This window comes from Schistocerca gregaria, chromosome 4, assembly GCF_023897955.1.
Source record: "Schistocerca gregaria isolate iqSchGreg1 chromosome 4, iqSchGreg1.2, whole genome shotgun sequence".
NCBI lineage: Eukaryota > Metazoa > Arthropoda > Insecta > Orthoptera > Acrididae > Schistocerca > Schistocerca gregaria.
In genome coordinates, this window is record NC_064923.1 from 198,499,074 (window position 1) to 198,514,023 (window position 14,950).

Consider the following 14,950-nt stretch of genomic DNA (forward strand, 5'->3'; position numbering starts at 1 on the left):
TAGAAGCTAGATTAAGGAAACGCAAACCTACGTTTCTAGCATTTGTAGACTTAGAGAAAGCTTTCGACAATGTTGACTGGAATATGCTTTTTCAAATTCTGAAGGTGGCAGGGGTAAAATATAGGGAGCGAAAGGCTATTTACAATTTGTACAGAAACCAGATGTCAGATATAAGAGTCGAGGGACATGAAAGGGAAGCAGTGGTTGGGAAGGGAGTGAGACAGGGTTGTAGTCTCTCCCCGATGTTATTCAATCTGTATATTGAGCAAGCAGTGAAGGAAACAAAAGAAAAATTCGGCATAGGTATTAAAATCCATGGAAAAGAAGTAAAAACTTTGAGGTTCGCTGATGACATCGTAATTCTGTCAGAGACAGCAAAGGAATTGGAAGAGCAATTGAACGGAATGGATAGTGTCTTGAAAGGAGGATATAAGATGAACATCAACAAAAGCAAAACGAGGATAATGGAATGTAGTTGAATTATGTCGGGTGATGCTGAGGGAATTAGATTAGGAAATGACACACTTAAAGCAGTAAAGGAGTTTTGCTATTTGGGGAGCAAAATAACTGATGATGGTCGAAGTAGAGAGGATATAAAATGTAGACTGGCAATGGCAAGGAAAGCGTTTCTGAAGAAGAGAAATTTGTTAACATCGAGTATAGATTTAAGTGTCAGGAAGTCATTTCTGGAAGTATTTGTATGGAGTGTAGCCATGTATGGAAGTGAATCATGGATGATAAATAGTTTGGACAAGAAGAGAATAGAAGCTTTTGAAATGTGGTGCTACAGAAGAATGCTGAAGATTAGATGGGTAGATCACATAACTAATGAGGATGTATCGAATAGGATTGGGGGGAAGAGAAGTTTGTGGCACAACTTGACCAGAAGAAGGGATCGGTTGGTCGGACATGTTCTGAGTCATCAAGTGATGACCAATTTAGAATTGGAGGGCAGCGTGGACGGTAAAAATCGTAGAGGGAGACCAAGAGATGACTACACTAAGCAGATTCAGAAGGATCTAGGTTGCATGAAGAAGCTTGCACAGGATAGAGTAGCATGGAGAGCTGCATCAAACCAGTCTCAGGACTGAAGACCACAATAACAACAACATGGAATCACATATTTTAAATGTTATTTGTATGGGAGAAGATTTCGGGTAGTGACAGATCATGCTGCATTGAAGTGGTTGGAGTTGAAGTATCCGTCCACTAGACTCGTTAGATGGGCTGTGAGGCTTAGCGAATTTGACTACGAGGTGGTGCAAAGGCTGGGAAGAAGCACGGTAATGCGGATGCACTAAGTAGGAAGGTGGCAAAAGTAGAAGTCATAGGTTATGACCTAGTAGTATGGCAAAAATTACAGAACGCAGACAACGACTGTAAATTGTATCAGACAGAGACACAGTTTAATATGTACGATGGTCTTCTGTGCAGGGAAACGAAGTTAGGATCAGGGGTAATAGTGCCAACGAAGTTGAGGGATAAGCTTTTAAAGGAAGCACATGATCACATGTTATCTGGTCATGGAGGGTGTAGAGCGATGAATAGGAGAGTAGTGGAGGGGTATTGGTGAAGAGGTAGGAAAGGAGATGTGGATCAGTATGTCAAGAATCATAAACCATGTGTGCAGAGAGCAGATTTGAGTCAGAAACAGATATAGCTACAATGATTACCGGAAATGACATGTCCATTTTCTTTGCCGGGGGTTGATGTCCTAGGACCTTTTAGGCCTACATCATTGGGGAACAGATTAGTTCTGACAATAATAGACCATTTTTCAAGGTATGTGGAGATTGTGGCCATGCCAAATTAGCAGGCAGCAATGGTCGCGCAAGCATTAATAAACAACTAGATTTTAAAGTTTGGTTTACTGGAGACAATAATTACTGATTCAAAAATGGTTCAAATGGCTCTGAGCTATGAGACTTAACATCTGAGGTCATCAGTCCCCTAGAACTTAGAACTATTTAAACCTAACTAACCTAAGGACATCACACACAGCCATGCCCAAGGCAGGATTCGAACCTGCGACCATAGTGGTCTCGCAGCTCCAGACTGAAGCGCCTAGAACCACTCGGCCATCACGCCAGCTAATAATTACTGACCAAGGGACCAACTTCATGTTGGATTTAATGAAGGAATTGTGTAAATTGTTGAATGTAAAGAAGTTGACGACAAGCGTGTTGCATCCACAGGCCAATGGACGGACAGAACGGGTACACAGAACAATCGGGAAGATGCTGAGTTTTTAAGTTGATTCTCATCACCATCAGTAGGACGAGTATTTGAGGCTTATCGTATGCGCTTACAATGGAAAAGTCCATACAAATACTGGTTTGTCTCCATATGAGGTAGTGTACGGGTGAAAAATGCCGTCACCTTTTGATTTAGTGACGCTATAGAAAGGAAAGACTGATGAATCTGTACGTCAATTTGCAAGGGCAATTCGGGATGTTTGGAAACGGGTACAAAAGGTGAATATAAAGGCTCTGGAAAGGCAGAAAGATGCAGTAAAGCAGAAAGGAAGTTTACCGCAATATAAAGTGGGGCAACGGGTAATGCTGTCCAGCCCCTATACGCAAAAAGGGAAAACGATGAAGTACCTCACGAAGTATCAAGGGCCGAACCAAGTTGTTGAAACCACATCTCCCGTTAATGTTAAGCTTCAGCTGCCAACGAGAACATTGATAGTACACATTGGGTGGTTACGGCCATTTAATCGTTGCCCGGATGTGATTCCAGGTGTGTCACAGGAAGGAAAGAGGAAGAAAGAGAGAGTATAGAGAGGTGGTAAGCACAGAGGAAACCAGGAAGATAGAGTACAGCATGAAGTACCGTATGCTTTACGGTCTAGAAAGTAGTATTTGTAGGGTTTTTTTTTTTTTTTTTTTTTTTTTTTTTTTTTTTTTTTTTTTTTTTTTTTGTTATGTATCATTGGGATTGCATAGGTTAATTAAGTATTTTATTTTATATGTGTTTTTGAGTATTATAAGCCTGCTGGGGCAGTAGTCCTTTTGAAGAGGGAGTAAGGGTGGTGGTGATCCTTGTCCTCAGGTCACTGAAAAGGGAAGTGTAGCATCTGACGTAAGTGGAGTGTTGTTGTAGGGGAAATCAAATGCAGTTCTGGAGAAATAAATGTGTCAGAGTAAATTTTGTGGCAAAGCGGTAATGAATATGTGTTGAATGATGTCAGAGTCATACAATTACTTGTTTAAATTTTTAGTTATCCACAGTGCTGGGTCAGTAAAGTCGTGTTTATAGCACTAGTTCATATAATGTAAATTTAAGGATGACAGTAGTCACACAATCGGTGTTGAGCTTGGATCAAAAATAGTGAATGTTGGAGGAAAATCTGTGAGCTACAAATAAGGGACACTTGCACAGTGCAGTTATTTTAGCCACGGGGAAAAGGAATAGACTGTCCAAGGGACATTGTGGAGCCAAAATTGAGCTTGCAATGGGTCAGGATGCATTGGATCTTCTCCGCCTATGACAATTTGGTAGCAGTAGCAAGTTGTTTCGAGTGGGGAGTATTTGCAGAAGCGAAAACCTATAGAGCTCGAGGGGAGTGGGATGTTAATCAATGGAACTAAGTGTAACATAATAGGACCAGCCTTCCATCTGCCAGCGTCAATTTCAGGATTCACAATTGAATGTTAGGCAGCCACAGCTGTACTGGTCAGAAACCACTTTAGAGTTTTGCCAAGGCAGAATCTGACCTTGTCAAATCAAACTCTGGAGCCAGGCTTGTTGAGATCCGTAAACCAGATCGTTTTAGAGCAGGAGGGGCGCATATCAGCCGAACATCTTGTTCAACATGTCATGCAGTATAGGGAAAGGCAATGGCAAATAACGATCATTTTGAGCATCTCTGTGACAAGTGTCATTGCAGCCTTAACTTTGTTAGGTGTTGTTTTCTTTTTTATTAGGTGGAGAGCTAATTCCAGGAGGGAACCAAGGGTAGTCCAAGTCCCAGTGGATTGGATACCAAGGGTGTGAGATGAGTAGGTAAGGAGTTGATCAAGCAATGGTCATCCAGTAAGGAATTTTTACATTTTGTTTCATGTCATGGTTTTAAGGGGCACTAGACCACATTTAATTTTCTAGTTGTAAGAAAATATGCCACAAGTGCCAATCCAAACAAGTTTAAGAGTTAGTTAAAGGTCGACCTGGAGACCGGGGCTTTCCAAAGAGGGGAATAATGTAGCGGCACCACTGTTTACCATAGGGAAAGTTAATTCTGTGCAATATTCGGAGCATGATTTACAGCCAGGTACAGGCCAGATTGCAGTAAGTTACACATACCAGCAGTTGTGAAGACAAATAGAGGCCACAGGGGCATAGAACTGCCAGAGAGGGCACACACAGCAGTTTCCATGGCGCAAGTCACAGGCAGAAGGGGACCAACCTAAGTGTTATGCATACGTGATGCGAACTGGCATGATTGGCAAAACACACTGAGCAGTGCTGAGTCAGCAGGGTATGCAGCCTGCCGAGTCAACCGTGGAATCCTGATGACGATGTACTCCGCTGGTGTACAGGGCCAGCATGACACAGTGTTGTGTTGCACAGGTTGCTTCCTCAGCATTGCAGAACCTGTGGTGCAGACCGAGGTGCATGGAACACTTTAGCGAAAACAAATAAATCATTTGAAAAGCTCTGCCGAGTATTAATACGGCACCTCCTGGCACCCACCCACTTCATTTGGGTCAATACGCTACATTTGCCGTCTGATATCACAACAATTGTAAACTCTTTGGAATATTGTTATTTCCACAGTGTGTGGGAGTCTTAAGCATGCCTCCAATGTGATTGGATGTATTTTTGTGCGAATAACATAATTTTGGCTTTATTAATGTGAAAAATCAAAATATTGTTTGATATACTAAAACGTGAGAAAATACATTTAAAATGATGCAACAACAATCTTCAGTTATTTAGTTCAAACCAACTGTGAGGACCTGATGTAAGGTTTTCAGCTTCAAGAATCAGACCCCCAGACAAGAACTGGAGCCATCTCAGCATGACAAGCTAAGTAAATTTGAAAGTTTATTGTAATCTTCCCTCCCCTCAAATCTACATAAAAGACTGCTTATTAATTACTTGGACTGGATATTGTTTAATGTGGACAGTAGATGGAAGGAGGAAGGAGGGGGGAGATTATAAACTCTAGTTTGTTGAATATCTCTGTAATGCTCTCTTAAGGCCTAAACAATACTGTGACAAAATGCACTGCTTTTAATTGGATCTTCTCTCACTCCTACCTGATAGGGGTCACAGATTTATGAAGAATACTCAAGCATTGGCCAAATGAGTGCCTTGTAAGCCACTTCTTTAGTGGATAATTACATTTCCGTAGGATTCTTCCTATGAGTCTCAGTCTGGCATCTGCCGTTCCTACTATTTGTTTATGTGGTAACTCCACTTAAGGTCACTCCAGATGGGTACTCCTAAGTATTTTATAGAAGTTACTGTTTCCAATAATTCATCATCAGTACTGTAGTTGTACAGTAGTTGATTTTTTTCCTGTGTATGTGCATTGAATTTACTTTTGTTCAGGGTCAACTGCCAGTCCCTGCACCATTCATTAAATCTCTATAGGTCGTTCTGCAAATTTTTGTTATTTTCTGCCATTGCTACTTCCCTATAGACAACCTTGTCAACTGCAAACAGCTGTAAAAAGCTTCCGACACATTCTACTAGACCATTTATATACATTGGAAACACTAACAGTCCTGGACACCTCCTTGGGATATGCCCAAAAGTAAGTCTACATCTGTTGATTTTATTCTGTCACGGGTTATGTGTCAAGTTCTATCTGCTAGGAAGTCCTCAAGAGTGACTTGAAGTTCTGTCTCCAAGGAAATCTTGAATCCAATCACAAATCTGGTCTGATACTCAGTAAGCCCATTTTTTTTCCCCCCTAGACGGCAGTATGGCACAATGTCAAATATCTTTCTGAAGTTGAGGAACATGGCATCAACCAGAGCACTGATGTCTACAGGAATGTGGGTCTCATGGAAGAACTGAGTGAGCTGAGTTTTGAAAGATTTCTGTTTGCAGAGTCCATGTTGGTTTTTGTAGAGGTGATTTTTTGTTCTCTGTAAATGTAATAATACATGAAAATAAAATATGTTCCATAATTCTAAAACATTTTGATATTAATAATGTTGTTGTTGTGGTCTTCAGTTGAGAGAGTGGTTTGATGCAGCTCTCCATGCTACTCTATCCTGTGCAAGCTTCTTCATCTCTCAGTACCTACTGCAACCTACATCCTGCTGAACCTGTTTAGTGTATTCATCTCTTGGTCTCCCTCTATGATTTTTACCGTCCATGCTGCCCTCCAATATTAAATTGGTGATCCCTAAATGCCTCAGAATATGCCCTACCAATCGATCCCTTCTTCCAGTCAAATTGTGCCACAAATTTCTCTTCTCCCCAATTCTATTCAATACCCCCCATTAGTTATGTGATCTACCCATCTAATCTTCAGGATTCTTCTGCAGCACCACATTTCGAAAGCTTCTATCCTCTTCTTGTCTAAACTATATATCATCCATGTTTCATTTCCATACATGGCTACACTTCATGCAAATACTTTCAGAAACAACTTCCTGACACTATACTCGATGTTAACAAATTTCTCTTCTTCAGAAACACTTTCCTTGCCATTGACAGTCTACATTTTATATCCTCTCTACTTTGACCATCATTAGTTATTTTGCTCCCCAATTAGTAAAACTCATTTACTACTTTAAGTGTCTCATTACCTAATTTAATTCCCTCCACATCACCCGATTTAATTCGACTACATTCCATTATCCTCAGTTTGCTTTTGTTGATGTTCATCTTATATCCTCCTTTCAAGACACTGTCCATTCCGTTCAGCTGCACTTCCAGGTCCTTTACTGTCTCTGACAGAATTACAATGTCATTGGTGAACCTCAAAGCTTTTATTTCTTCTGCATAGATTTTAATACCTACTCCGAATTTTTCTTTTGTTTCCTTTACTGCTTGCTCAATATACAGATTGATAACATTGGGGATAGGCTGCAACCCTGTCTCACCCCCTTCCTAACCACTGCTTCCCTTTCATGCCCCTCGACTCTTATAACTGCTATCTGGTTTCTGCACAAATTGTAAGAAGCCTTTCACTCCCTGTATTTTACCCCTGCAACCTTCAGAATTTGAAAGAGAGTATTCCAGTCAACATTGTCAAAAGCTTTTTCTAAGTCTACAAATGCTAGAAATGTAGGTTTGCCTTTCCTTTATCTATTTTCTAAGATAAGACGTAGGGTCAGTATTGCCTCATGTGTTCCAACATTTCTACGGAATCCAAACTGATCTTCCTGAAGTCAGCTTCTACCAATTTTTCCATTCGTCTGTAAAGAATTCATGTTAGTATTTTGCAGCCGTGACTTATTAAATTGATAGTTCAGTAATTTCCACATCTGTCTACACCTGCTTTCTTTGGGACTGGAATTATTATATTCTTCTTGAAGTCTGCGGGTATTTCACCTGTATCATACATCTTGCTCACCAGATGGTAGAGTTTTGTCAGGGCTGGCTCTCCCAAGGCTGTCAGTAGTTCTAATGGAATGTTGTCTACTCTAGGGGCCTTGTTTCAACTTAGGTCTTTCAGTGCTCTGTCAAACTCTTTACGCAGTATCATATCTCCCATTTCATCTTCATCTACATCCTCTTCCATTTCCATAATATTATCCTCAAGAATATTGCCCTTGTATAGACCCTCTATATACTCCTTCCACCTTTCTGCTTTCCCTTCGTTGCTTAGAACTGGGTTTCCATCTGAGCTCTTGATATTCATGCAAGTGGTACTCTTTTCTCCAATGGTCTCTTTAATTTTCCTGTAGGCAGTATCTATCTTACCCCTTGTGATATATGACTCAATGTCCTTACATTTGTCCTCTAGCCATCCCTGCTTAGCCATTTTGCACTTCCTGTCGATCGCATTTTTGAGATGTTTGTATTCCTTTTTGCTTGCTTCATATACTGCATTTTTGTATTTTCTCCTTTTCATCAATTAAATTCAATATCTCTTCTGTTACCCAAGGATTTCTATTAGCCGTTGTCTTTTTACCCACTTAATCCTTTGCTGCCTTCACTATTTCATCTCTCAAAGCTACCCATTCTTCTTCTACTGTATTTCTTTCCCCCATCCTTGTCAATCGTTCCCTAATGCTCTCCTTACATTTCCTTCTCTTCTTTTTCCTGCTATCAAATTCCAGTCACCCATGGCTATTAAATTTTCATCTCCCTTCACTAACTGAATAATTTCTTTGATCTCATCATACATTTCATCAATCTCTTCATCATCTGCAGAGCTATTTGGCATATAAACTTGTACTACTGTGGTAGGCGTGGGCTTCATATCTATGTTGGCCGCAAAAATGCGTTCACTATGCTGTTTGTAGTAGCTTACCTGCATCCCTATTTTTTTTATTCATTATTAAACCTACTCCTGCATTACCCCTGTTTGATTTTGTATTTATAACGCTGTATTCACCCTACCAAAAGTCTTGTTCTTCCTGCCACCAAACTTCACCAATTTGCACTATATCTAACTTTAACCTATCCATTTACCTTTTTAAATTTTCTAACCTACCTGCCCGATTAATGGATCTGACATTCCATGCTCTGACCTGTAGAATGCCAGTTTTTTTTCTCCTGATAACGATGTCCTCCTGAGTAGTCCCTGCCCGGAGATCCAAATGGGGGACACAGAACATGTTTGTCTAAGGCATATCCAAGGACACTTTTGAATTTTTTCCATGTGTGCTCCATGTCTTTGTCCTCAGCATTGAATGATGATAGGCACCCATGTGCTGAATTTCTATACAGTGAATTTGACAATTAGTAGCGAAAACTGACAAAGGTGAAAGTGTATGAGGGAAAAGGAGAGAGTTGGTGTGGTGGTGGGGGTGCAATATGATAAGTTGATTGGGTGGAAAAATGTTCCTAAACTGTCCTTGATTGTTAACAGCATATTTTTTGCTTACATCAGTTTCCTTGTTTCAGCAAATGCTTCTTCTGCCACACATAAAGCTTGTGTTCCATTCTGATGTGTGTTGTTTAAATTTTGAAATATTTAGCAGGTTTTGCTTCCCACACTTGGGTTTAAGCTCTTTATGCCAGATATACCCTCAATATAAAAGTAAATGTGTAATAAAACAAAAGGTGCAAGCATACTGAGTAGAATGAACATGTGTGATTTATACTGGATAAATGTGACTACAAGATAAAGAAATCGTGGAAGAATATTTGATAATTTAAAAAAGATAACTATTTACTAAACCATTAAAGATTGCTATTTGTAGGAATATTGTGTGAATAGAAGTGTTTTATTGCAACTAAATTACTGAGAATGAAACTCACATGAATATTAATGTTGAGCACTTGCATAAAAGCCTCATAAGTTTGATTTTAAAATGTGAAATACTGGTAACTATTTCATGTGAGATAAGAGGAGTAATTCTTACTCATCTTCAAAGAGTTTTCTTTTCTTTTTCTTCTTTATTGCAGGGTCTTCAACTCCTTGTAGTTCATCAGGGAACTGGTCTTGACTCCATTACTCTGAACAGTAATCCTCATCAGCTCAAAGGATTTTGGAAGGGTAGTACATTGGCCATTGCTATTAAATACAAGGTACATTTTTGTCCAAGTTTATAGTATTACTTTCATTTAACAATTCCTCCAGGCTCAAAATTGATTCAGATAAAACTTTTTCAGTTGACAACACGCAGAATAAAATTTAAATTTGCAGCTACAAAAAATCACTCATCAGTGATGAATTGTGGTGCCTGTGTCCACATGCTGAAAAACTACATGCACATAACAGACAACACAGGTAACTTGTAATCAGCCTTCATGTGCATCACTCTTTCAGGCAACATAATACTTTGTATTTTATCTTACATTTTGCTAAAAGATGATTTGTCCTTCTGATTTTCATGGTGGGAGATTTAATATAAACAACAAAGACACATATTTTACTTTCTTTCTGATTTTTAAGGAATCTATCTCATTGACTTTCATTGTTACATTTTAGACTTTGTTGTTAGATTATGCTGGAAATAGTACCAATTTAAAAGTATACACAGAAATTGTATCATTTCTGGATGACCATTTGGAAGGCAGAATGCACCACCAGTCAAACATTAACGCTACTAGACTGTGTCTGCCTCTGCCCTATGAAAACAATGTGTCCATTTGTGTGGAGAAGCCAATTCTCAATAACGTTGGAGAGTCCTCTAGAAAAGAGTGTTATGATGAGTTTCAGTAGTCTCATGAGGACAACTGATATGCTACTTAAAGGGGAGGAGGTCATGGCTCAGCTCTCAGAAGCCGATATTAATATCTAGATGATCACTATTTTACTACATGCCTCTCCAGTACTGCGGTTCAGTGATGCCTTAGGAAGAAGATGAAGCAGTAGTTGGTTAACAGGCCATGGAGTTTAATTCATCTAAGTGCTGTTTCTTCACTAGAAGCTGCCATAGTTGCCTATTACATATAGTTTTATTTATCTGAAATTAATAACACTATATTACTGTCTTGTGTATCATATTTGCACTAATGTCAGCAAAGAGAGAAAAAGAATTAGAATTGTTGGCTGGGAGATCCTGAGGGATAGTTTCAGCCATTGTAATCACTGCTGGAGGGTTTTTGTTAGGTCTTTAAGTTGGTTGCTTCTTATTGCTTCCAAATGGTATGGCCATCCCATTGGAGGTGTTGTTAGTTTGTGAGACACAAAAGCTGAAATGTGTGTGTATGTGTGTGTGTGTGTGTGTGTGTGTGTGTGTGTGTTGTAGCTGAAGCATACACATAACTTGTTGTCATAGAGGACTGATGGCACTGACCAGTCCCAAGCCTGGGAAGACACCTGGTTCCGCAAGTTAGTATCCAGCCATGATTGGATGAGTTACGTGATGTGCTTGCCATTAGGCAAGACTCCGTATTAAGGGGTGTGTGTGTGTGGGGGGGGGGGGGGGGAGGGGATTTTATTGGCTTATCAGTTTTGGAGGGCATGTGTGACTTACCAAATAAGTAGATGCATCAAGATCTAAGGATGGACCACCATTAGCATCAACGGAAATAAGATTTATAACAAAACCCCTTGATCAGGTCCTGGAGGCCATGTGACCCACAGTCATGTCATCGTCAGCTGCTCATCATCGGATACGGCATGGAGGGGCATAAGGTCAGGACACTGCACTCCCAGCTGTTGTTGATGTTTCAGTCTTAGGGCCACTACCTCTCACTCAGGTAGCTCCTCAGCTGGCATCTTGAGGCTAAGTGGTCTGTGGCTCAATCCTCTCACCGAGGAAAAATCCCTGGCAGTACTGGGAATTGAACCCGAGTTCCATGCATGAAGGTATGTTGCAGTGACCACTCATCTACAGAGGAAGAAAATATATGTATTATATATGGGTGAAATGCAGGCTGACAATGTTTGGCCTCTGATGAAAGAGAGGAAAATTCAGAGCTTCAATGAAATTGTAAGAGGAATGTAAACTGCTCAAAAAGCTTTGCATCATCTGTATATGTGCAAATGTGTGTGGGCTTAGATTCAAGGAGAGTGAGGAACAAAAACATAAGCCTGATGAAAGAAAAGTTCCCTTATGAAATTAAAAGATAACTTTCCTTTAAAATAGAAAGAAAGAAAATCACAAAAATAAAGGCACTACTTGAAAACACACATCTTTGCACACTTATTAATATAAAATTTGCTGCTGGGTACATTTAATACTCTGTTGCTGCACTTTTAACATGCTTAGATCCTCCTTGGCATTGTGTCCACAAGGCTGTCACTATGTTGTTGCTCAGGCCTGTCCCACTCTTCAAAGGTGGCCCTCCTGGGGTCATTTGATGTGTAAGGTGGATTCCCATCATGAAGCACTGGACATTTCAACTTACCCCAGATATGCTCAATTGGGATCATGTAAGCAGATACCACAGACCATTTCATTCAGTTCATTTCTGCCTCCTGCAGAAAGAATTTCACAGGGTGGGCAAAGTGTGCCCATGCATTATCATTTTGCAAGGTGAACCATTCTGTAGAACTGCACAATACGTTGGAGGATACTGGTCAGCCCTCAAATTACCCTTGACAGTGAGGAGAGACACCTCATAGTCATAGGAGATACTAATGCAAAATATGACTGAGTCACCTTCCCACTGTACCCATGAGATCACATGCCTGGGAGATACATTTATACATGATTGCCTTCATACTCTTCTATGTTGATCATAGAGTATTCTATAAACCCTACACTCATGAGTAAAGAGAACTCAACAGCATTTTCCAGGTTGTGATTCAGGCATCTCCTTGCCCATATTTTCTGTGGATGCATACTGTTTGGGTTGACAAAGCCCTTTCAGTGTCCTCCAATAAGGCAGTGCACCATTTTGTTGAATTCTGGTAAGTGTGCATTCAAATAATAATTTGTAGATTGTGGTAATAAGCCAATGTTGCTGACTCTGGGTGATAACTAAGAGGTATGTTTTGTTTCGGACAATATGCTGAATGTTCGAATGACATTGCTGTGTTGCACACTAACAGGTGGTTACATTCCTATATTGACAACCCTTCTGTGCCATAGTGACTATGTACTCAAGGTTTCAGCTTGAAATGACCATTTGAGACATGTTGACTGACTAAATAATGTACATAAGCTGCATTGTCCTTTTCATGATTGGATACCCAGTGTGTTCTACTGGACTGTCTGAGAATGCAGTTTTACTTTTCACTTCCATTAGATTCAGAAACCAATTTGTATCATCTTCTATAGATTTTTCTCTTTAGGTATTGTAAAAGACCTGTGTGATAAAAAAATTCAAGTTATATGGTTGCTGAAAAACTTTTCTGAGCAGTTTATATTATAGCTAAGATCTACAAATTATGTTGTTGACCCAAAGGGTCTCCTATAAGAACTAATGAAATGGAATGAAAAAAATACTTATCACACAATTTTAATTATCAATTAATAAGGCAAAAATTGATGTAATGGGTAAAGTCAGGGATAGTAATTTTTTGTCATCATTTATCACAGGTGACTTCCCACTCAACAAAGCCATACGACTAAGAAATCAAGCTTGTATCATATTAAAGACAGGCTTGGTTACACAACTATACAAGCAATTTTCAAAGACTCCATAAATAGTAAACTTCACTTCTCTGTTTATCAGTTCCATTTCAAGATGCAGGGAAAAAAATATTTTTTCACAAGTTTTAGTACTGACATCACCCCTTCCCCTTCCTCTCTCTATCTCTCTTTTTGGGAAAGGGATTGGGGAAGGGAGGGGGGGGGGGCAGCATCATAACTTCTACAGATATGCTGCCTCTATCATTTCTGTGCAACCTGTGTCCAATGCTGAGAATAGTATTGATTCAGAGACCAATTTGTATCATCCTCTACAGATTTCTCTCTTTAGTGCTTTTTCAGTTCTCAAAATACACAGTATATAGTACCATATATAATACATGTTACAATATAAAAACTAACATTTCACACTTCTGGAAAGATTTCTGGCAACTTATTCCATATCTTTTTTGTCAATAACTCTTTATTTCATTGCTTTTCTGTTTACATTTTTTAGTATTCTCCACATATATTTATATATTTGAGTCAGAAGCCATATAAAGCTCTATATTACATAACTGTGTAACAGTTTCCATTTTTGACATAATTGAAACAAAAAATGACAAAAATAAACAGATACTGGAAGTGTCGATGTGCACCAGGCTTAAAGAACATCATAGAAGCTGGAGATTGAAGAAGCCCGATTCACCCTTTGGGGAACACTGCCTTAACAAAAATCACTAATACATGATAGAAATAGAAATCTTACACATAGAGGAAAAGGGGGCAAAACTCAGCCAGTTAGGGGGAAAAAACCCCAGATGTGTATGTTCCCACACCTACTACTGAATGAGCAAACCCAATTCAATTAGACACCTCTTTTAGATGATACCACAACTTGTAGAATCTACATAGAAGTAAAACTTTAGGCCTTAGACCATGAGTAGATAAAAAGTTCAATGCTGATGCACAACTTTATTCATAGGTGTGTTTAGTATGTTAATGTAATTGCTGAACTGTGTAACTTCACATGTAATTTGTCAAAAAATGGCCGTTGGAGTAATTTTACACTAAGTCAAGGATTTCTACATTAAGAAGTTGAGATATTTATTTTTGCCTTGTCATCATGTTTATCTTTACTTTATCATCTTTGGGATCAGTAATGCATTTGAAAATGGGCTTATAATCTGAAACCAATGTTGTGCAATAACCATAGTAAAATGTGTGAAACAAGACAAAAAAAATAGTTTTTGATTAGTTAACTAAACAGATAGTTAGGAATCGCACTCATCATGAAAATGTATTGGATCTAATGGCAATAAATAGACCTGACCTCTTTGAGGATGTTTACATCGAAACTGGTATTGATGGCCATGACGTGGTTGTAGCAACAATGATTACCACAGTAAAAAGGACAACAAGAACAAGCAGAAAAATATATACATGTCACCCTCCACCTCAAAAAACTATCCAATCTCCTGGTTTCCCACCTCCGGAAAGGCAACTCACTCACCCTCCACAACCTTTCCAACAAACCTCAACCTCCTCTCATTGCACACAGACCCAGTCTCTCCCATCTACTCAATCTCCCACTTCCAGCTCCACTCCCCCCAACACCTCAAAATTCTAGTTAACACAATCTGGAACCACAACACCCCAATTCAGTAGTTAACCTTTCCTCCAAACCCCTCTCCCAATCCGAAACCTCTGTCCTATCCAAAGGCCTCACCTTCAGCCCCACTCCCAAGTTCAACTAAACTGCCCTTGTCAAAGATTTACTGTCCTACACTCGTAGTCTCTGCTGGAAATATCACTTTGCCACGAAGAAAAATAATCCTGATCCCACT

The 14,950-nt window shown here is 39.4% G+C and overlaps 1 protein-coding gene across 2 annotated transcripts in view; it reads left to right on the forward strand.

Annotated features, from left to right (window-relative positions):
* The window catches only part of LOC126268145 (uncharacterized), a 100,536-nt gene that overhangs the window by 69,862 nt on the left and 15,724 nt on the right, over positions 1–14,950 (forward strand). For both annotated transcript variants that reach the window (XM_049973678.1, XM_049973676.1), the window contains exons 3-4: positions 9,544–9,666; positions 9,751–9,868. In XM_049973678.1, coding sequence (XP_049829635.1) covers positions 9,544–9,666; positions 9,751–9,868 — 241 coding nt within the window. The remainder of the gene's footprint in view (positions 1–9,543; positions 9,667–9,750; positions 9,869–14,950) is intronic.